Below are 21,184 nucleotides of genomic sequence, written 5' to 3'. Positions count from 1 at the left end.
GTGTGTGTGTGGGTGTGTGCGCGCGTAAAAAAAACATCTCTTTTTCTGCATCACGACGTAAATAGGTATAGAATTGACATTAATTCATTTAATAAATACTTTAATCAACCATGATTTCACTTATGTATTATTATCGTCATAATTATCCATTATTTTACACGTAAGAAACCATACCATCACAAATGTATCAAGTCGACTCGAACAAAAGAACTACAAGTCCCAAAAGTACAAACCGGAAGTGGAGCGCCAGCAGGATTAAGCCCAGCTGCAACGCAATGTACTTCGTTCAAACATGCAATTGCAGTTGGACAAACATGACAACGATGCAAAATGAGTTAAATAAAGCCAACTCATTTTAACTTTAGCCCACGCTGTTTACATTGCCAATTGCGACCGGTAACTGACTGTGATTGCATAGCGATGCTGCAAACATAAAGCACAACGGACACAATGCAAAGCAGACAAACAAAGCAACCGATCATCATCGAATCGAAAGCTCACTTTAGATATCCGGCAAAGAAAAGCACAAGCGTAGCTTACCATGCCGACGACGAAGCGCGTGGATTCACTAACGTAACATAATTGCTAACTAAGCTAAAAGCTATGATGGCCAGTCCCTCCCACCCCCTCCAGCCCGCCCTGACAGCACTTGGTAGCTCCTTCAGCCAGAGACTGTTACACCCGCGCTGCAAGGAGAGACAGCCGACTGCTGTCAGGCTGATGAATAAAAAATAACAATCATAATAATAATAATAATTAAATGATGTGAAGGAAAATTGTAAATAGTGCTGCGATTTATCCATTTTGTGTTCATATTGCATTTAATTGAAAGATGTTTGTTGTTTTTATTTCTCTTTCTCCTTTCTTCTTTCTACATACATTCTTGCTGCTGGAGGCTGTAAATTTCCCCACTGTGGGACGAATAAAAGATATCTTATCTTATCTTATAATGCGATGCTGCTTTTTTTATACGTCGCGCGAACGGTCACCAGTCAGTGGCAGCCCCGCCCCGCCCCTCTTAAAGGGCCAGGCGAATCCAACACACGCCCTAGGCTTGTGCCTCACGAAATCATTGTTACAGAATTTATACTGAACAGAAACATCGATACGGTACGCCTGTTAGTATATCACGAGAGAAATATATCCTTCATTACATCATCGTCGGTAAAAAAAAAAAAAACTCGTCTCCGTCAACGCCTAAGCTTCGTTGACTCACGTAGCTTAGCCTAGCTAAGTTTATCTTGCTAGTCGCGAACGAAGAGACGCGTTTCTTCTGAGCGCATCGCTAAGCCGAGAGCACGCGCGTTTTCAAAGTGTTGCGATTATCGCCTCAAAATGTGTGCGAAAAGCACGAAAGAAGAAGACTATGAGGAAGAATTTTGCGGAAGAAAAGTCGACCACAAACGTCAACGCCCGGATGCTGTTTTCACGAAGCCCCAAGATGAATCACACAGAAAAGGTTTGTTCACTTCTTTCTTTCACTTGCTTTGGCACTACGTTGTATTTATAACAACGTTCTTCCCATTATTTCTGAAGTCCCCTACGTCGACCTTGTTCGAGTTTAGCCACCTACAAGCTTGTTCGTGGGCTTTTCCCCCATCAACATTCTGAATGTTTAACCCTACTTTCCTGGAAAAAAAGCTTTCGTCATTTGTGTAAAATACCATTTTTTTATCCTTAAAATTCCTCTACTTCGTGCACAGGATTACCTTCCATTACTACAGTATGACCTGTTGGACTCAGCCGAAAAATATCAATGTATCAGATGTAATAGTTTAACCACACCAGTCAAGAGAAGGATCCAAAATAACGTCAAAAGGAGACTGCCCCCTCTTGTGGCAGGATAGGAGTGTGACAACCTACCTCTCTGATGGCCCGTTTTCATCTACTGGTGGTTTATGTGACAACAATCTCCTGTCTTTATCATATTTGCAGAGCGGCGGGAAAGGTGCGCAGGTGCTTTAAACCATTTGGGCCTTTTACATTTAACATATTCTGTCGCCGCGTTTAATTCCAGACTGAACTATAATTGTAGGTTGCACATTCGCAGTGGCGTAAGGCCACTATCTGAAAGTTTGCTGGACGCTAACCCTACCATGCATGTTTGTGGAATGTGGGAGGAAATCGGAGTAGCCGGAGAAAGCCCACACACGCGGGCACAGTGGAGAACAGGACTTCCATAAGTTACAATATTACATGTTATTTTAAAAATCTAGAATATATTTTGTAATTCCCCCGTGAAAGAAAAATTAATGTGATTCTCAAACAGACTCCCAAAAACATCATGTATCATCAATTTGACACACAGCATTAATATCAAAATGTGAGACTTGACTGAGTAAAGCTTCAGCAAACCATGGGTGTTTGTCCTTTTGCGTCCTGCAGACGTCAGTAAAGAATACCTTCATCCTGAGCAGCAGGATCTGGAACCCCCCGTCATTGAAGACGTCGAGCAGGGAGTTAAAATGACCAAATTTCCATTGACTGTCAGTAAAAGTGAAAATGAAGAAGAGAAAGGTGATGTCGACGGCTGTGAAGGCTCACAAGCAGACGACCTCTTAGCACCACTTTCGGAGAGTGATGACATCATGTCATGCTCTTCTGACACTGATGATGAAGATGAACACTCGAAAGGTCGTTTGACAAGTCGGGCTAACAAGAATGTGAAATGTTCCCAGTGTGACAAAATGTTTTTCAACATGTCATCATTGAAAAGACACACAAGAACGCACACTGGAGAGAGGCCCTTTGCCTGCGCAGTTTGTGGCAAAACGTTCTCGCTAAACGGACATTTAATAACACACACAAGAACACACACTGGGGAGAAACCTTTTGCATGCTCATTATGCAATCTTGGATTCGCTCAGAAAGTCACTTTAACAAATCACATGAGAACCCACACTGGAGAGAAACCTTTTGCATGTTCAATCTGTGGTCAAAGATTCTCTGGAAAGAGACATTTAATAGCACACACACGAAGACACACCGGAGAGAAACCTTTTGTCTGCTCAATTTGTGGTAAAACATTCTCTGTCAGTGGACATTTAAGAACGCACACAAGAACACACACTGGGGAAAAACCTTATGCTTGTGAAGTATGCGGCCTGAGATTCGCTCAGAAGATTAGTTTGACAAATCACACCAGAACACACACTGGCGAGAAACCTTTTGCCTGCTCCTATTGTGAGAAAAGATTCTCAACAAAGGGACATTTAAGAACACATGAAAGAACACACACCGGAGAGAAACCTTTTGCCTGCTTACTTTGTGGGAAAGAATTCTCTACAAGCGGACATTTAAGAATTCACACCAGAACGCACACCGGAGAGAAACCTTTTGACTGCTCAGTTTGCAGTTTGAGTTTCCGTGATCACTCAGGGTTGGCGAAACACATGAGATCGCACACTGAGTAAAACGTGTTTCCATGCTTAGGTTTTGTTTTTGTTTTATGCTGAAAGATTCTTATTAAGGTCTGCAACAACAACAACATACAAGAATTTATACCGGCAAGGGACCAGTCAATTGTCATGTGTGTTGTCAAAGAATTGATGGCATCATCAACTTAGGAGACAGAATTGTGCATGCAGACGAGAAGAGCAGCAGTTTCATGAACCTGATGGACATCAAGAAAACTGAGGAAACTCTCAATTCAATTGTATTTTTGACAAACTTGTCAAGGTTCAGTGGTTGTGGTAAGCTGTTACCATGTATCTGTGATCCTGAATAAATGTTGACGATTCACACATGATGCTGTTTAATGTCTGCCTTTGGAATGAATGTGTTTGCTCCTCCTCATGTAGCATCTGTGGACCGCATAAACCATGACGAATTTGGACAGGCTTCAAGAGGATTTGGATACCACGTGCGGTCGAATCCCGCTGAAAGTGACATCATGCGGCCGAAAATGGGCCGCTCGTTTTCATGGCACTTTACCGTTAGCAGGATTATGAAATAAAATCGGACCAATAGGAATCTATTCTTTACATATTCTAAGTCACTATGATGACTACGTCATGTGCTGTATTCTATTCTTTTTTTGTTATTTCATGTTAACCGTTCTGTGAAGCACTTGTTACAGCTGCAGCTGTTGTGAAAGATGTATGTCTGTAGGTCAGGCATGTCCAGCTCCCAGCCTGGAGGGCCAGCGTCCTGCCCGTTTTCCAGCTCTCCCAGCTGCAACACACCTGATTCAGATGATCAGCTCATCAGCCAGCTCGAAAACCATCCTGATGATTTGAATCAGGTACGTTGCTGCTGGGAGAGCTGGAAAACAGTCAGGACAGCAGCCCGCGAGGACCAACTTTGGACACCTCTGCTGTAGGTCAATGGATTCATGTGCGCCTAGTGTCATATTTGCAGGCCCCGCCTGTTCTTTGTCTTCAATGAACTAGATGTAGGCAAACAAATGAACCCAAACACACGGCTCCATTCCTTGCCTTCACTTTTATTCATAGTTCAGTGGCTTTCGAGTGATACATGATTATGATGCAACCGCGAAAGCAAATCCTGCGGTGGCCCAACACTTTTGCACAATACTCTCGACTGTATGTGGTTGCTGAACATTTTCTTCAGAATCACAAATCCGCTTTTCAACAGTTCACCCCACGGAGTCGACATTTCTTTACAATTAATCTGAGGCTTCATTTGCTGCCGCTCTTCCCACCAGCACACTTGTGTCTGATCATCTGATAAGTAGAACTGAAGCCTTCATCACACACAGCACATGCGTACGGTTTCTCACCAGTGTGTGTTTTCATGTGTTTATTCAATCCAGAACGATCGATGAAAGTTGATGGACAGGCAGGGCACGCAAAAGGTTTCTCGCCGGTGTGCGTCCTCGAGTGAGTTGCTAAGTTTCTCTTTACTGCAAATCCCCTCCCACAAACTGGACAGGAAAAAGGTTTCTCTCCAGTGTGTGTTCTCAAGTGTGTTTTTAAATGTCCCCCTTCAGAAAATCTTTGAGCGCAAACTTGGCAGGCAAAAGGTTTCTCTCCAGTGTGTGTTCTTGTGTGCCTAATTAAGCTTCCCTTTTCTGCGAATCTTTTCTCACAAATTAAGCAGGGAAAAGGTTTCTCTCCAGTGTGTGTTCTTGTGTGTCCGATTAACTGTCCCTTCTGAGTGAACCTTTTGCCGCAAACTGAGCAGGCAAAAGGTTTCTCCCCAGTGTGTGTTCTTGTGTGTCCGATCAACGGTCCCTTCTGAGTGAATCTTTTGCCGCAAACTGAGCAGGCAAAAGGTTTCTCGCCAGTGTGTGTTCTGGTGTGTATTTTTAAAAAATACACTTTGGCAAACGTTTTGTCACACTGAGAACATTTCAAGCGTTTCCCATTGGTGTGACATGTCACGTCACCTTTCGAGCGCTCATTATTATCAGTGGCAGAAGAGCTCGACGTTATGTCGTCACTATCTGAGAGTGGCGCTAAGAGGCTGTCACCTTGGGATCCTCCAAATTGGGCTTCATCACCATCATCATCTTCACTCTTCACAGTGACAGTCAACGGAAACTTGGTAATCTCAGCCTCGTCCACTTCTTCTTTGACGTGGGTGGGCTCTTGCTCTTCTTCCTGTTTAAACTGAGGTGACTCAAACTGCTGCTGCGGCACACTGTGATGATTTTCTTCACTGCTGTCTGACATACACAAGAAAACAGGACGTGGTTTGGTTAAATTAAGCTTTTCTCTGCCAAGTCTGCTTTTGTGGCTGTGATCTCCTGTGTTATTATTCTTACATGTTAGGGTGAAATATGTTTGATGTGTTACTCATTGTACCGCGAGCATAAAGACAAACCCATTGACGTGGGTTCTCAGGAATCCACATTTTGCCACGAGGGGGCACCATCAAGCCCACATCGTTATCTTGATGAAATTTTGAATGAATGTATTCGTGGAAATGACGGTCAGTGAAATGCAAAGACTGGTGGACTGATTGGCTTCACTTTCACAAATTCATATTTGTATTTATTAAAGCTGTCAGTATAGCACGTGTTTATTGGCATTAATTTAAATGAATTTTCACTGTATTAATGTTTTTCTCGCGAGATTAACGCGGCACACGTCACAGCGGATGTTACGTTGCTCTATAAATAAACCAGAAACAAAACAACAAGCGCGCTGCGTAGGTCCACGCACGTTTGTTTTGCCAGCCACAGCGGCGCGGGACACCGAAAACGGATACTTAAAAGAGTTTATGAATGGAAAGTTTACTTTTAAAAAGTTGCCAGATTGGTCCACTGACAAGACCAAAGTTACCTGTATGATACAGGTATACGATGTATGCCACTGACGCGATTGTTACTTGTTTGGAACTATTTTGTGTGGAAGGTTACAGTGTTCCGTGTCCATATAAATAGAGTGGGTGGAGCTTCTCTGTGTTAGTCTGACAGTGAAGTTTAGCGGTGCAGTGGTAGTGACCTAGTGGAAATAAAACATCTCTGTGTCGTCATCCGAAATGATGTCTACACAAAACCGTAGAGAGACTTCCGCGCAAGAAGGACCAACAGAATCAACATAGCCTGACTGCTGTGTTCAAAGCAAACTTGAGAAAAACGAAGTATGCAACCATGACTTAAATCCACTATAGGCTGAGTACTAGTTTTTACCTTAGATGTACACTTTATAATGTTATATTGCTCAGTTTTGATTCCATAAAGAGCTGTTAAAGCAGCTGTTGAATGACAAAATATTTTTTTCACTGTTGTTGATGGACAGTAATATTGTGTAAGAGATTGTGTGAATTACTGCTCCAAGTGAAAAATGTTCACGTAAAATGGAAAATCAAAATTGTTATTTCAGTAAATATTTGCATTTTGCACATAGAAAACCGATTCATGATTCCATGTTGGTGAGAGCATTAAAATTGGGAAAATAGGACAAAAATATAAAAGGAAATTCCGAAACGATAAAAAAATGCGTGAGTAATCACGATTAATTTTTAGTGAACATGAGTTAATTATGACAGTTGTATTTTTAATTAGATTAAATATTTTAATCGTTTGACAGTTCAAGTATTTATACTTTTCAAGCATACTGAACTAGGACGTAAAACAGTAAAAATATTTACACTTACTAACATGTGACTACCGAGTATCTGATGCGATAATGTTGTTGTTTATCAGATGATAAAAGGGAGAAAGTATTTCATGTGCACATCAGTTTTTTCGGTTATCAAAACGGGTCTTAATGAGTTGAATCGGTCTTTGTACATTTCCAATACTATTTTTCATTGCACACGTCTGTGCTAAATTGAAGTATAGAATAGGAGTACTTTCACGACCTCTGCGAATTTAGTTGAATATAGATGGCACCGTAGAGAGTGTCAGAAGTGAGCCAACCTGTTCTGTGTGGTTCAGCTTGAGGCTTCTTGAGAACAGCGTCCACTGGTTGACGTGGCTCGTTATTCTCTTCTGTTCCACAAAGTCGCTCCTCGTACTCGTCTTTCACACTTTTTGCAAACATTTTCACACGATGGTCATCACTCCACTTCAGAATCACACTTGATCTCTGCCACTTCAGAATTGCTCTGCTTCGCGATAAGGAGCGAACAAAAGCGGTTCTTTGTTCGCGGCTAGCATGTTTGACCAAGATAAGCTAGCCTGAGATGCTTCAACGTGCGCCGCGACGAGTTTATCTGCACACGAAACTTGAATAAATGCTGTTTTCACTCAGGTTGAGTAGTGACGAACGTACAGGGTCGAGTCGTCGATACGTTCATACGAATTCACAAAGCATTCTTTTCAAAAAGTCCCGAGTCGACGTTTAGTTTGTTTTAGCTAAGGCAGTGACGACGCTCTACGCCTTGCTCCGCCCACCGCTCGTGTGAGAGAATGCCAGGATCAGCGCGTTCTCCCGGCTGGAGAGCCTTCCAAACATCAAGCCGCTTGACTGGATGTGTTACAGATAAATCCGTCATTCACTTTTACCAAATCAAAAAGAAAATTTCTGGCATTCACAACTACAAGTGATGGGCAAAAACATGTTTTGTGACGAATTGCTTCGAAAATGGGTGCCGTTCTTGACGCTTCCGTTACAGTGACCTCTCCTGGCGAAAGTCATTACTGCAGTAGATTGAAAACTGATGACCAATTACAAATTGAATCATTTTTTTTTAAATAAATCAAGATTGATAGATGTGTCAATTGTTTTAGCAATTAGGGAATAAATTTTTGATGCAGAATCTAAGCAATATGTGAATTCTATTACGGTTTCCAAAAAACGAGAAAGCGGTTAAAACTGACTTTATGCTCTTTATTTTGAATCTTCGTTTGAAATCCTCTGGCTCATCTTTTTGTTTATCTCTCTGTGTATGTGTAAATTGAGGGTTTCGTTGTTTTTAGTGGACAGCTCTATTTTACGAACGGCAAAATGGAAGGATGGAATCCTTTAAATGCAGTTTTATTAAAAGGGGAAAAAGACGTCTGCACCGCAACACGTTCGAGAACACAACTCTCATCGTAACGAAAATCACTTCCTGCTTCTCTTACTTCAACAGCCAATCAGAACCCATCAACATAAAACACGTCTAAGCAATTATTAAACAACAGAATATAATTTGGGTATTCTTAATATGAAATAATATGATGCTCAAACATAAAATCATAATAATATAACATAAGCTTACATACGTATTAACTTGTTCGCTAAATTTTCTGTGATTTGTAATTTGACTTGTTCAATAAAGTTTGTTGGGGGAAAAAAAAGAACATCGACAAGGCTACGTCCCCACGACATAAATAGCCTCTCTCGACTTACCTTTTTTTCTGAAATAGTCGCAAACGTACGGCCTTGATACGCTACTTCCCGACACTACTTGATTGGAGGAAAACATTTTTAATTAAATGTTAGCGTCTCGACAAACTCGTCTCAGTGTACGTGAAGTGTCTCGGCCTAGCTCATTTTAGCCTAGCTTGCTAGCCTGCCAACAACGAGCCGCCCTGGCCATCTGCAAATCGCTCAGCAGAGATCAACTTGAGCGTGAAGTGCTGTGATCACCACGGGAAATGTGCGACAGACGTGTGAAAGAAGAGAACGAGGAGGTACTTTGTGGACAGAAAAAGGCGGACAGCGAACGACAACGCCAACCACTGGACTCTGTTTCCGAGAAGCCTTACCGTGCAGGTTCGTTCACTTCTTGCTAACATGTGCTATAAACGGGACGCTTCGAAGTCTTCAATGCCCATAGTTAGCGTTATGGAGCTCGCCATCTCTCATATTAACGGTCCTTTATAAGTCCAAATGAAATGAATGCAATCATTTACATCGAACCATAATTGTATACTGTACCAACCTTCGGCGGGCCGTATTAAAAAGACCCAACGGGCCGTAACCGGCCCGCGGGCTGTAATTTAGGTCTGATATAGATAGAAAGATCACGACTGCCGAATGAGCAAGACAAAGCGATGCTTAACTCGAGCAAACAAACCTTCTGCGTTTGTCTTTTTGTGTCCTTCAGACATCAGTGATGTCGACCAGCCACAAACCCCTCACGTAAAAGTGGAAGAGCAAGAGGCGGACATCACAAAGTTTCCACTGACCGCTGTCAAGAGTGAAGGAGACAACTCTGAAGACTCTCAACCAGACAGCCTTTTTGCTCCGCTGTCAGATAGCGACGACTTGACATCACACTCTTCGAACACCGATGATGATGAACACTCTAAAAGTGACTCGACATGCCGTGCTCGCAAAAAACGCTTAGAATGTTCTCAGTGTGGGAAGACTTTTGTTGCAAGGTGGAGTTTAATAATTCACATGAGGAAGCATACGGGCGAAAAACCTTTTGTCTGCTCTGTTTGTGGTAAAAGCTTTGTTGTAAAGACTAGTTTAATAAGTCACTCAAGAACACACACTGGAGAGAAGCCTTTTGGCTGTTTAGTTTGCGGTAAGAAATATTCTGGAAAAGGACATTTGAGAACACATTCACGAAAGCACACTGGCGAGAGACCTTTTGTATGCTCAGTTTGTGGGAAAAGCTTCTCTGTGAAGAGCTGTTTATTAAGGCACACCAAAACACACACTGGCGAGAAACGTTTTGTATGCTCAGTTTGTGGCAAAAGCTTCTCTGAGAAGGATAGTTTGTCAAGGCACACGCGAACGCACACCGGCGAGAAACCTTTTGCCTGCTCATTTTGCGGGAAAAAATTCTCTGCCAAAGGCAATTTAACAACACACATAAGAACACACACTGGCGAGAAACCTTTTGCCTGCTCAGTTTGTGGGAAACAATTCCATGTAAAATGCAATTTAATATCACATCTGAGAAGTAAAATTAATATAAACCATTGTTGAGGAATTATTCCGCTAGAAGTAGTAGTAGAACATTGTTGAATTTCATCTTGGTATGAGAACTATTGACACTAGTCTCTCTCCTGAACATCTGCTGAAGTAGTTAAAACAAAGAATGTACTTTGAAGTTAGAGCCCATTTCCCTCTGGTTAATTAACAGCCCCCCAAGGGTTTTTATTGCCTCCACTTCCTCATAAAAGTCCCTGAAGGCTCTCAAGTGCCCTCAAAGAGGAACCCTAATCTCAAAATCTGTGACCAGCAGCAGTGGTCTATACTTTGTCATCATATCAAGATCGAACTTTGCTTGATCTTCCTTATTTCTGCTTTTTACTTGGTTATGGTGTTGCTCCTTCCTGTTGGTTGTGTTTGTTCAGACACTGAAAGAAACAATGTACAAATGCGGTTGAAGGTATTTCCTGCTTAATGTTATTACAATCAACTTTAGTGCCCTCGGCCCCCCACCACTTCGGGGGCCCCCCCTCCACGGGACATGTTTTAGAGGAGCTGTTATCTCAGGCATCTGTGTTCCTGCCATCGCACCAAATGGGGGGTAGTGGTGGTCTGGTCTCACCTCACCGCTCCTGGCTTCCTCCGGCCACACCGGGTCAGATGACATGTTACTTTCTTTGTTTCGGGATTTGCATGAGAGGCGTACCTCCCCGCCTCTCATTATCATATTGTCTCTATATAATCTCATGTATGTGTTTCTTCGGGGCTTCCTGATGAAATCTGAGACTCACAGGAGCCCGAATCGATTCGTGTTGCGTTGTGATAAACTGAAGAAAAGACTACGTGGTGTTGGGTCTTCTTCCACCCTATAGAGAGATAAAAGAATCTGTAACCAAGGAAGGGCCAAGAGCAAATTGGCAGCTCCCATTCCTCAACAACCATTTTCCTTGCTCAGTCTGAAATTTAAGTTGTATTTATAGAGGATTTTCAAACAGCCATCGCTGCACACAAAGTGCTGTACATGGAGCAACATATACAACAGTAAAGCAACAAATCAGTAAAAAAGATGATAGAAAGCACCCATCAGCAAAACCAAGAGCAAATCTGAGTCATGCTGAGTCAAATGCCAAAGAATACAAGTGAGTTTTGACGTGGGTTTTAATTTTGTGTTTTCCTCGCTTGATTTTCTGTTTTGATGCATTATTTTCAATTTTCATTGACGTAATCATTAATTTCCGACTTTCGGAGGCGGTCATGAACGCCTCTCGAATCGAACGGAAGAGAAGGCACGGTGACGGACAGAGAGGTACCTGTATTTGTTGAGGCTGTGAAAACCATTAATAAAGTGTGCGTTTAAAAAAAACCCAACACCATGCCTCTATTTTTTTCGGAGCTGCAACAAAAACGTATTTAATAAAGCAAAGACACAGTTCACTGATCCAACAGCAAGTTATAACATTGACTCGTTAACGATGAACTCTCTTGCCGCTATTCTATTTCTGTGTTCTATTCATGTCTCCAGCAAGGAGCCATTTTGTGGTCGACATATTACCGTAATGACCATACACAAGACGCATAGGATATATCTTGGTCTGGGTAATGTATTTATTTTGGATGTTTTATTTTGTTTTTCCAGTGCATTAATAATGTGAGTAACTCGTATGTGCATTTTTGCTGTTCGCGGGCCTGGTTCCTTTGGCCTACGAATCGTGACGCTCCGCTGCATTGAAGTGAGCACCTGTGGTATATGGTTTTTGCTGCTTCGCTGGTCTTCAAAAAACACTCGGTGATCGGTGGCTGTTTCCCGACGAATGAGCACTTCAGGGACCACGGCTGATTGGGAAAAGATTTTATTCTACCAATGTCAGAGTGAAGTCTTTCCAAAAAGTTGAGTGGCCCAAGGCATGGATGTAAAAAAGCCCCTCCCCCTGTCAGACCCGTATCTTTTATACCTGGCAAGGCGCTGATGTCATGGCTTTGTGCACTAGCTGCGGTTTTCAATCTACTAGTTTACTTCAGTCCTAAAAAAGGAGATCTTGACCAGCGCTGTTGGTGATGGACGACAACAGCCGCTTTAGCTTATTATAGGATTGCACACACTGCTGAAACTGGATTCTCCCTGACCAGCAAATATAGAATAGAATCGTGTTACTGACGCCAGGGGGACATTCTAAGGCCACCTACAGGAATAGAGAGGGAATTCCAAATTACACTTCACACCTTCGACAGAAGTAGTCCTTTGTGGGCGCAGCACAACTCTAATTTACGAACGGCAAAGGGAGAGATGGAATCCTTTAAATGCAGTTTCATTAAAAGGGGGGGGGGGAGACGTTTGCACCGCAGCACGTTCGAGAACACGACACATCTCGTAACGAAAAGCACTTCCGGCTTCTCTTACTTCAACAGCCAATCAGAACCTATCAACATAAAAACACGTCTAAGCAATTATTAAACAACATCATATAATTTGGGTATTCTTAACATGAAATAATATGATGCTCAAACATAAAATTATAATTAATAATATAACATAAGCTTACATAGGTATTAACTTTTTCGCTAAAGTTTCTGTGATTTGTAATTTTGACTTGTTCAATAAAGATTGTTGGGGGAAAAAAAAGAACATCGACAAGGCTACGTCCCCACGACATAAATAGCCTCTCTCGACTCGCCTTTTGTCTGAAATAGTCGCAAACGTACGGCCTTGACACGCGACTTCCCGACACTACTTGATTGAAGGAAAACATTTTTAATCAGTGTACGTGGAGTGTCTCGGCCGAGCTCATTTTAGCCTAGCTTGCTAGCCTGCCAACAACGAGCCGCCCTGGCCATCTGCAAATCGCTCAGCAGAGATCAACTTGAGCGTTAAGTGCTGTGATCACCACGGGAAATGTGTGACAGACGTGTGAAAGAAGAGAACGACGAGGTACTTTGTGGACAGAAAAAGGCGGACAGCGAACGACAATGCCAAACACTGGACTCTGTTTCCGAGAAGCCTTACCGTGCAGGTTCGTTCACTTCTTGCTAACGTGTGCTATAAATTGGCCCCACACTCGAGCTGTACCAAGGGTCTTTGCATTTTTTTTTTACATTGACCTAAAGGCTTGATTGCTTGACCCTTTCAGTAAGGGTAAAGATGGATATAGATCAGGGTTGGGCAATTATTTTCTTGGGCGGGATGAGAAGCAGAAAATATTGTGGAGGGCCGGGCCAAAAGTTAGAAATCTACTCCCGATTTCAATTTAATTTCTACGTTGAAATAAGTTAATGACATTGTTTGCAGAAGCTGATGTGGTATATGGTATTTGCTCCTTCGCTGGTCTTCAAAAAACACTCGGTGATCGGGGGCTGTTTCCCGACGAATGAGCACTTCAGGGACCACGGCTGATTGGGAAAAGATTTTATTCTACCAATGTCAGAGTGAAGTCTTTCCAAAAAGTTGAGTGGCCCAAGGCATGGATGTAAAAAAAGCCCCCTCCCCCTGTCAGGCCCGTATCTTTTATACCTGGCAAGGAGCTGATGTCATGGCTTTGTGCACCAGCTGCGGTTTTCAATCTACTAGTTTACTTCAGTCCTAAAAAAAAAAAAAAGGAGATCTTGACCAGCGCTGTTGGTGATGGACGACAACAGCCGCTTTAGCTTATTATAGGATTGCACACACTGCTGAAACTGGATTCTCCCTGACCAGCAAATATAGAATAGAATCGTGTTACTGACGCCAGGTGGACATTCTAAGGCCACCTACAGGAATAGAGAGGGAATTCCAAATTACACTTCACTGATAAGAGTATGTATTATTGCTAGATAATGAAAGTACAGTTATTTGACAGAAAAACGATTTCTTCAGTGAAATTATGCAAAACAATTGTAATTGTGCAACATTTGTATATCTTTTTCAGTAAGATGAACACTACGACACTTTATGATTTTAGCTCTCCCATCAAGATAGCACAATGTCTTTGTATGCCAGTATTAATGTAACATAATTCACATTATACGGTACATATGAAAAACGGAATATGTTGACAGTCCAAACCAAACAACAGAACAAAAGCATTAAAGTATTACCATACTTTTTTAAAAAATGAGAACAGTGAAACAACTGCGGTATATGTCCTGCATGAACGTTTAAGTATGTTAACAACATATATGTGTACAACACAAGCAACAAAGTGCAACAATATATTGCCCAAAAACTGCAGCAGACAGTACAGGTATATGAAAAATATAACCAAGTTTGGACTAGTTGCTACAAAATGAAATGAGTAAAAGACCTAGTGGCTTTCTCTCCACTCACTCACTGTCTCGAACTTGACCTCGCCTCGATTACCACACAAGACAACGTTGCTCAGCTGATGTCGTGCAACGAACCTTTGAAGCCAGCCACGGGACGCTTCGAAGTCTTCAATGCCCATAGTTAGCGTTATGGAGCTCGCCATCTCTCATATTAGCGGTCCTTTACAAGTCCAAATGAAATGAATGCAATCATTTACATCGAACCTTAATTGTATACTGTACCAACCTTCGGCGGGCCGTATTAAAAAGACCCAACGGGCCGTAATTTAGGTCTGATATAGATAGAAAGATCACGACTGCCGAATGAGCAAGACAAAGCGATGCTTAACTCGAGCAAACAAACCTTCTGTGTTTGTCTTTTTGTGTCCGGCAGACATCAGCGATGTGGACCTTCCTGTTGACCAGCCACAAACCCCTCACGTAAAAGTGGAAGAGCAAGAGGCGGACATCACAAAGTTTCCACTGACCGCTGTCAAGAGTGAAGGAGACGACTCTGAAGACTCTCAACCAGACAGCCTTTTTGCTCCGCTGTCAGATAGCGACGACTTGACATCACACTCTTCGAACACCGATGATGATGAACGCTCTAAAAGTGACTGGACATGTCGTGCTCGCAAAAAACGCTTAGAATGTTCTCAGTGTGGGAAGACTTTTGTTGCAAGGTGGAGTTTAACCGTTCACATGAGAAGGCATACGGGCGAAAAACCTTTTGTCTGCTCCGTTTGTGGTAAAAGCTTTGTTGTAAAGACTCTTTTAATAAGTCACTCAAGAACACACACTGGAGAGAAGCCTTTTGGCTGTTTAGTTTGCGGTAAGAAATATTCTGTAAAAGGACATTTGAGAACACATTCACGAAAGCACACTGGCGAGAGACCTTTTGTATGCTCAGTTTGTGGGAGAAGCTTCTCTGCAAAAAGCATTTTAACAGTACACATAAGAACACACACTGGCGAGAAACGTTTTGTATGCTCAGTTTGTGGCAAAAGCTTCTCCGCGAAGGATAGTTTGTCAAGGCACACGCGAACGCACACCGGCGAGAAACCTTTTGCCTGCTCAGTTTGCGGGAAAAAATTCTCGGCCAAAGGCAATTTAACGACACACGAAAGAACACACACTGGCGAGAAACCTTTTGCCTGCTCAGTTTGTGGGAAACAATTCAATGTAAAATGCAATTTAATAACACACCTTAATACAATGCACTCCGCTTAATAGAACACCATTGGGCCGAAGCGCTTCTGTTCTACTAAGCGGGGTTTCTATTAACCGGAGACACTTTATTAGGTACACCTTCAGACACGTCGACGACCAAGTTATGCACGCAGAAAACCCCTGCTGACGAGTTAGAAGAGATATTTCGACTGTGGACGTCCATATCTTTAATCAAACAACAAAACAACAACTTTAATCAACTTCAGTCAAACATCTCAAATCACGAGAAAAATTTCGTTACTTTTGTCTGGAAACAGGAGTCCGTAATTTTGCGGTTGACTTCCCTCTCAATGCGCTGGATAAGAGGGAAGTCCTGGAAACCGCGGGCGTACCTTCTGAGAATCCGGCAATGCATCGTATCGTCTGAGTATGTCCTTCTTATCCGCAGGTGATGGCCCTCGTCTCTTGAATGAAGTTGAAGCCATTGTGACGTGCGTGTGTCTATGTGTGGAGTGACGCGTGCTACCTGTTACTGTATACGGCTAGAACTACCGCGTTTTCTCGCGATAGTGGTACAGTATCGCGATAGCTACACTTCGAAAACCACTAGTTTACAATGTTCATTGCTTACGGCCTGTTCTATTAAGCGGAGATCTGTTCTACTAAGCGGAGTATCTTTATAGGAAATTGCATTAGGCAAATCGGTTCCAGAGCCTTTTGCTCTATTAAGCGGATTACTCTATTAACCGGTGTTCTATTAAGCGGAGTGCACTGTATAAAGCATTTTCCTTGCTCAGTCTGAATTTAAGTTGTATTTATAGAGGATTTTCAAACAGCCATCGCTGCACAGAAAGTGCTGCACATGGAGCAACTAACATATACAACAGTAAAGCAACAAATCAGTAAAAACGATGATAGACAACACCGAACAGCAAAACCAAGAACAAATCTGAGTCATGCTGAGTCAAATGCCATTGAATACAAGTGAGTTTTGACGTGGGTTTTAATTTTGTGATTTCCTCGCTTGATTTTCTGTTTTGATGCATTATTTTCAATTTTCATTGACGTGAGTTTTGACGTGGGTTTTAATTTTGTGATTTCCTCAATTGATTTTCTGTTTTGATGCATTATTTTCAATTTTCATTGACGTGAGTTTTGACGTGGGTTTTAATTTTGTGATTTCCTCGCTTGATTTTCTGTTTTGATGCATTATTTTCAATTTTCATTGACGTAATCATTAATTTACGATTTTCGGAGGCGGTCATGAACGCCTCTCGAATCGAACGGAAGAGAAGGCACGGTGACGGACAGAGAGGTACCTGTATTTGTTGAGGCTGTGAAAACCATTAATAAAGTGTGCGTTTAAAAAAAAAACACCATGCCTCTATTTTTTCGGAGCTGCAACAAAAACGTATTTAATAAAGCAACGACACAGTTCACTGATCCAACAGCAAGTTATAACATTGACTCGTTAACGATGAACTCTCTTGCCGCTATTCTATTTCTGTGTTCTATTGCATGTCTCCAGCAAGGAGCCATTTTGTGGTCGACATATTACCGTAATGACCATACACAAGACGCATAGGATATATCTTGGTCTGGGTAATGTATTTATTTTGGATGTTTTATTTGTTTTTTCCAGTGCATTAATAATGTGAGTAACTCGTATGTGCATTTTTGCTGTTCGCGGGCCTGGTTCCTTTGGCCTACGAATCGTGACGCTCCGCTGCATTGAAGTGAGCACCTTCGACAGAAGTAGTCCTTTGTGGGCGCAGCACAGCTCTAATTTACGAACGGCAAAGGGAGAGATGGAATCCTTTAAATGCAGTTTCATTAAAAAGGGGGGGGGGGGGGGGGGGGGAGACGTTTGCACCGCAGCACGTTCGAGAACACGACACATCTCGTAACGAAAAGCACTTCCTGCTTCTCTTACTTCAACAGCCAATCAGAACCCATCAACATAAAAACACGTCTAAGCAATTATTAAACAACATAATATAATTTGGATATTCTTAATATGAAATAATATGATGCTCAAACATAAAATTATAATTAATAATATAACATAAGCTTACATAGGTATTAACTTTTTCGCTAAAGTTTCTGTGATTTGTAATTTGACTTGTTCAATAAAGTTTGTTGGGGGGAAAAAAAGAACATCGACAAGGCTACGTCCCCACGACATAAATAGCCTCTCTCGACTCACTTTTTTTCTGAAATAGTCGCAAACGTACGGCCTTGATACGCTACTTCCCGACACTACTTGATTGAAGGAAAACATTTTTAATTGTTAGCGTCTCGATAAGCTAGTCTCAGTGTACGTGAAGTGTCTCGGCCTAGCTCATTTTAGCCTAGCTTGCTAGCCGCCAACAACGAGCCGCGCTGGCCATCTGCAAATCGCTCAGCAGAGATCAAACTTGAGCGTTAAGTTCTGTGATCACCACGGGAAATGTGTGACAGACGTGTGAAAGAAGAGAACGAGGAGGTACTTTGTGAACAGAATAAGGCGGACAGCGAACGACAATGCCAAACACTGGACTCTGTTTCCGAGAAGCCTTACCGTGCAGGTTCGTTCACTTCTTGCTAACATGTGCTATAAATTGGCTCCTCACTCGAGCTGTACCAAGGGTCTTTGGATTTTTTTTACATTGACCTAAAGGCATGATTGCATGACCCTTTCAGCAAGGTTAAGGATGCATATAAAATCTATATCCATCAGCGGTGGGCAAACTACGGTCCGCGGGCCAGATCTGGCCTGTTGGTCGTTTTAATCTAGCCGCCAGATTTGTTCAGAATACAGTACAAGGTTTGACGTAAATTATGCAATTCATTTCATTTTGACTTGCAATGACAGGCGTTCAACACCAAGTGACGCAGTGACTTGATTTTGCAGTGTCCGGACCCCGAAAGAATGAGAGAGAGAGAGTGCACTCGAGAGCAAGCTATTTCCAATAATCGCTCTACTTCTATTGGTTAGATCGCAAGCCATCTGCAGCAATGTCAACGAAAAAGTCGACAGTGAGTGGCGGGTGTTGAATAAGGAATGGACGCCTAAATACTTTTTTACCAAAGTCTGATCCAAGGCTGTATGTCTTATCTGCCAAGAAACTGTTGCGGTTTTAAAAGAATACAACATCAGCCGCCACTTTTCCACCGAGCATGCTAATTATGCCAGCAACCTTTCAACACAGGAACGTACAGCTACCGCTGACAGGTTGCTAGCAAGTTTGCAGGCTGAACGAAACCCCTTTATTCAAACAACTTCCACCCAAGAAGCAAGCACGATGACACTTTTTTTTTTTACTGGCATTCAAACTAGCAAAAGCCAGTAAGCCTTTCTCCGAAGGGGAGTTTCTTAAAAAGTGCATGTTAGAGAAAGCAAGGATTTTATGTCCTGACAGCAAGAACAAATTTGAAAAAAAATTGGCTTATAACGCAGGTCACTGACTCTCCGTTTTGAAGTAATTAACGAACACTTAAACAGTGCCACAGGAGTTGCCGTTGGAGCTGATAGATCTCCGATGTGACATGATGCTAAAGGACAAGTTCCACTCCCTGAAATTGGATGAGTTTTATGCTTCGTTAAGTGCAGCCAAATTTCGTCTATCAAATTTTAAAAGTCAATGTGGCCCCCGAGCCAAAAAGTTTGCCCACCCCTGATAGAGAGAGACAGATCACAACTGCCGAATAAGCAAGACGAAGCGCCGCTTAACTCGAGCAATCAAACCTTCTGTGTCCGGCAGACATCAGTGATGTGGACCTTCCTGTTGACCAGCCACAAACCCCTCACGTAAAAGTGGAAGAGCAAGAGGCAGACATCACAAAGTTTCCACTGACCGCTGTCAAGAGTGAAGGAGACAACTTTGAAGACTCTCAACCGGACAGCCTTTTTGCTCCGCTGTCAGATAGCGACGACTTGACATCACACTCTTCGAACACCGATGATGGTGAACGCTCTAAAAGTGACTGGACATGTCGTGCACGCAAGAAACGCTTAGAATGTTCTCAGTGTGGGAAGACTTTTGTTGCAAAGTGGGGTTTAATCATTCACATGAGGAAGCATACGGGCGAAAAACCTTTTGTCTGCTCAGTTTGTGGTAAAGGCTTTGTTGTAAAGACTAGTTTAATAAGTCACTCAAGAACACACACTGGAGAGAAGCCTTTTGGCTGTTTAGTTTGCGGTAAGAAATATTCTGAAAAGGGACATTTGAGAACACATTCACGAAAGCACACGGGCGAGAGACCTTTTGTATGCTCAGTTTGTGGGAAAAGCTTCTCTGCAAAAAGCACTTTAACAGTACACATAAGAACACACACTGGCGAGAAACGTTTTGTATGCTCAGTTTGTGGCAAAAGCTTCTCCGTGAAGGATAGTTTGTCGAGGCACACGCGAACGCACACCGGCGAGAAACCTTTTGCCTGCTCAGTTTGCGGGAAAAAATTCTCTGTCAAAAGCAATTTAACAACACACGTAAGAACACACACTGGTGAGAAACCTTTTGCCTGCTCAGTTTGTGGGAAACAATTCCATGTAAAATGCAATTTAATATCACACAGAAGTAGTAAAATTAATATAAGGCATTTTCCTTGCTCTGTCTGAAATGTAAGTTTCATGATGATTCTGCATCGGCAACAAGGAGACTTGCCGAATGTTCAATAAACCAATCTCTTGACAAACACGTGTACTGATGGCAAGAGGGGCAGGAAATTACATTTCAAATAAATTGTAAAGAAACTTGAACTCTTGTTAGTACCTTATTTCCCACATTAAAAGGCGCACCGGATTATGAGGCTCACCTTCAATGAATGGCCGATTTTGTAATTGTTTTCATATATTTTTTCATTTTTATATTTCATATTGGTATCATTTCTGATAAGAAAATCTACAGATTCACCATTCTTGCAATTATTTAACGAGTCACTTTGTGGCAGTTTCTGCTTGAATTTCGGAATTGTAGTGTGTCAGACTAAATAAATCGGGAATTGTCAAAATTGACAGCGCCCTCTATGATTTGTGAAGAGTTGCAAAAAGAGGTTCCGACTGGTAAACGCGGAAGACGGCAATCATGACTTTTGGATCGAGTCATCTCATGGTCAATTTTTAACTTCGACTCTTTAGTTCAGAAGAGGGCGCTATAATGTCCTGAAATTTGTTTGCCAACTGCCAAAAGAGAGTGCAAGGAAGAAGAAGGAGAAGAAGAAGTGTAAGCGTAAACGCTAGTGATGGGTCCATGAGGCCTCATGAGGCGTGTCGACACACTGTGTTGATACTGTGCTGATACTGTGTCACTGACCACTGCCACCTGCTGGACCTTCAAGATCCCTGCAGCCAACCCACTTAACAGACTGAACTGACTTATACATTTATTTGTATATTGAACATATAAAATATACAATTCGGTAATAAATTGGCAAAAAGTGAAGGTAAGATATAAAAAAAGGAAAAGAAAATAGTCATCATCACAAATGTGTTCAAAGGAGGAGAAAGAAGTAAAAAACCTACCCCGAGTCAT

The 21,184-nt window shown here is 42.2% G+C and overlaps 3 protein-coding genes across 19 annotated transcripts in view; 2 read left to right on the top strand and 1 right to left on the bottom strand.

The window, feature by feature from the left end:
- LOC127599038 (gastrula zinc finger protein XlCGF57.1-like) overlaps nucleotides 1-3,748 on the top strand; it is an 83,222-nt gene extending 79,474 nt beyond the window's left edge. Inside the window, exons 1-2 of one of the 2 annotated variants that reach the window (XM_052062676.1) lie at nucleotides 1,036-1,459; nucleotides 2,386-3,748. In XM_052062676.1, the coding sequence (XP_051918636.1) occupies nucleotides 1,336-1,459; nucleotides 2,386-3,413 (1,152 nt within the window). In that variant the 5' untranslated portion in view covers nucleotides 1,036-1,335 and the 3' untranslated portion in view covers nucleotides 3,414-3,748. Of the gene's footprint in view, nucleotides 1-1,035; nucleotides 1,460-2,385 lie in introns of those variants that run through there. The other variant, XM_052062677.1, reaches the window with a different exon arrangement.
- Nucleotides 3,749-4,424: 676 nt separating this feature from the next.
- On the bottom strand, nucleotides 4,425-20,224 carry LOC127599077 (gastrula zinc finger protein XlCGF8.2DB-like). 4 transcript variants are annotated; one of them, XR_007961995.1, is made up of 4 exons: nucleotides 20,084-20,224; nucleotides 15,481-15,564; nucleotides 10,105-10,188; nucleotides 9,789-9,936 (listed from the first exon to the last, which is right to left on the bottom strand). XR_007961995.1 is itself a non-coding variant. In XM_052062747.1 (3 exons), the coding sequence occupies exons 1-3, from the start codon at nucleotides 7,452-7,454 to the stop codon at nucleotides 4,641-4,643; spliced, it is 1,029 nt and encodes a 342-aa protein (XP_051918707.1). In that variant the 5' UTR covers nucleotides 7,455-7,977; the 3' UTR covers nucleotides 4,425-4,640. The 4 variants fall into 4 exon arrangements, 2 of the variants coding, with proteins under 2 accessions (XP_051918707.1, XP_051918706.1); XM_052062747.1 differs by lacking the exons at nucleotides 9,789-9,936; nucleotides 10,105-10,188; nucleotides 15,481-15,564; nucleotides 20,084-20,224 and adding exons at nucleotides 4,425-5,152; nucleotides 5,237-5,629; nucleotides 7,331-7,977; XM_052062746.1 differs by lacking the exons at nucleotides 9,789-9,936; nucleotides 10,105-10,188; nucleotides 15,481-15,564; nucleotides 20,084-20,224 and adding exons at nucleotides 4,425-5,629; nucleotides 7,331-7,978.
- LOC127599094 (gastrula zinc finger protein XlCGF7.1-like) lies at nucleotides 8,659-20,412 on the top strand. Of its 13 annotated transcripts, none has more exons than XM_052062771.1 (4): nucleotides 8,659-9,113; nucleotides 9,448-9,533; nucleotides 14,979-15,564; nucleotides 20,084-20,412. In XM_052062771.1, exons 1-4 carry the CDS (start codon nucleotides 8,996-8,998, stop codon nucleotides 20,269-20,271), a joined length of 978 nt encoding a protein of 325 aa, XP_051918731.1. In that variant the 5' UTR covers nucleotides 8,659-8,995; the 3' UTR covers nucleotides 20,272-20,412. The 13 variants fall into 13 exon arrangements, with proteins under 13 accessions (XP_051918731.1, XP_051918730.1, XP_051918739.1 ...); XM_052062770.1 differs by having other exon boundaries at nucleotides 8,662-9,113; nucleotides 14,979-15,396; nucleotides 19,916-20,412; XM_052062779.1 differs by having other exon boundaries at nucleotides 8,662-9,113; nucleotides 9,448-9,648; nucleotides 15,106-15,396; nucleotides 19,916-20,412.
- Nucleotides 20,413-21,184: the final 772 nt, after the last annotated feature.

Source organism: Hippocampus zosterae, chromosome 4 (assembly GCF_025434085.1).
Source record: "Hippocampus zosterae strain Florida chromosome 4, ASM2543408v3, whole genome shotgun sequence".
Classification (NCBI taxonomy): domain Eukaryota; kingdom Metazoa; phylum Chordata; class Actinopteri; order Syngnathiformes; family Syngnathidae; genus Hippocampus; species Hippocampus zosterae.
Note: the sequence above shows the minus strand (reverse complement) of the source record. Positions and strands in the feature narration are given on the sequence as shown.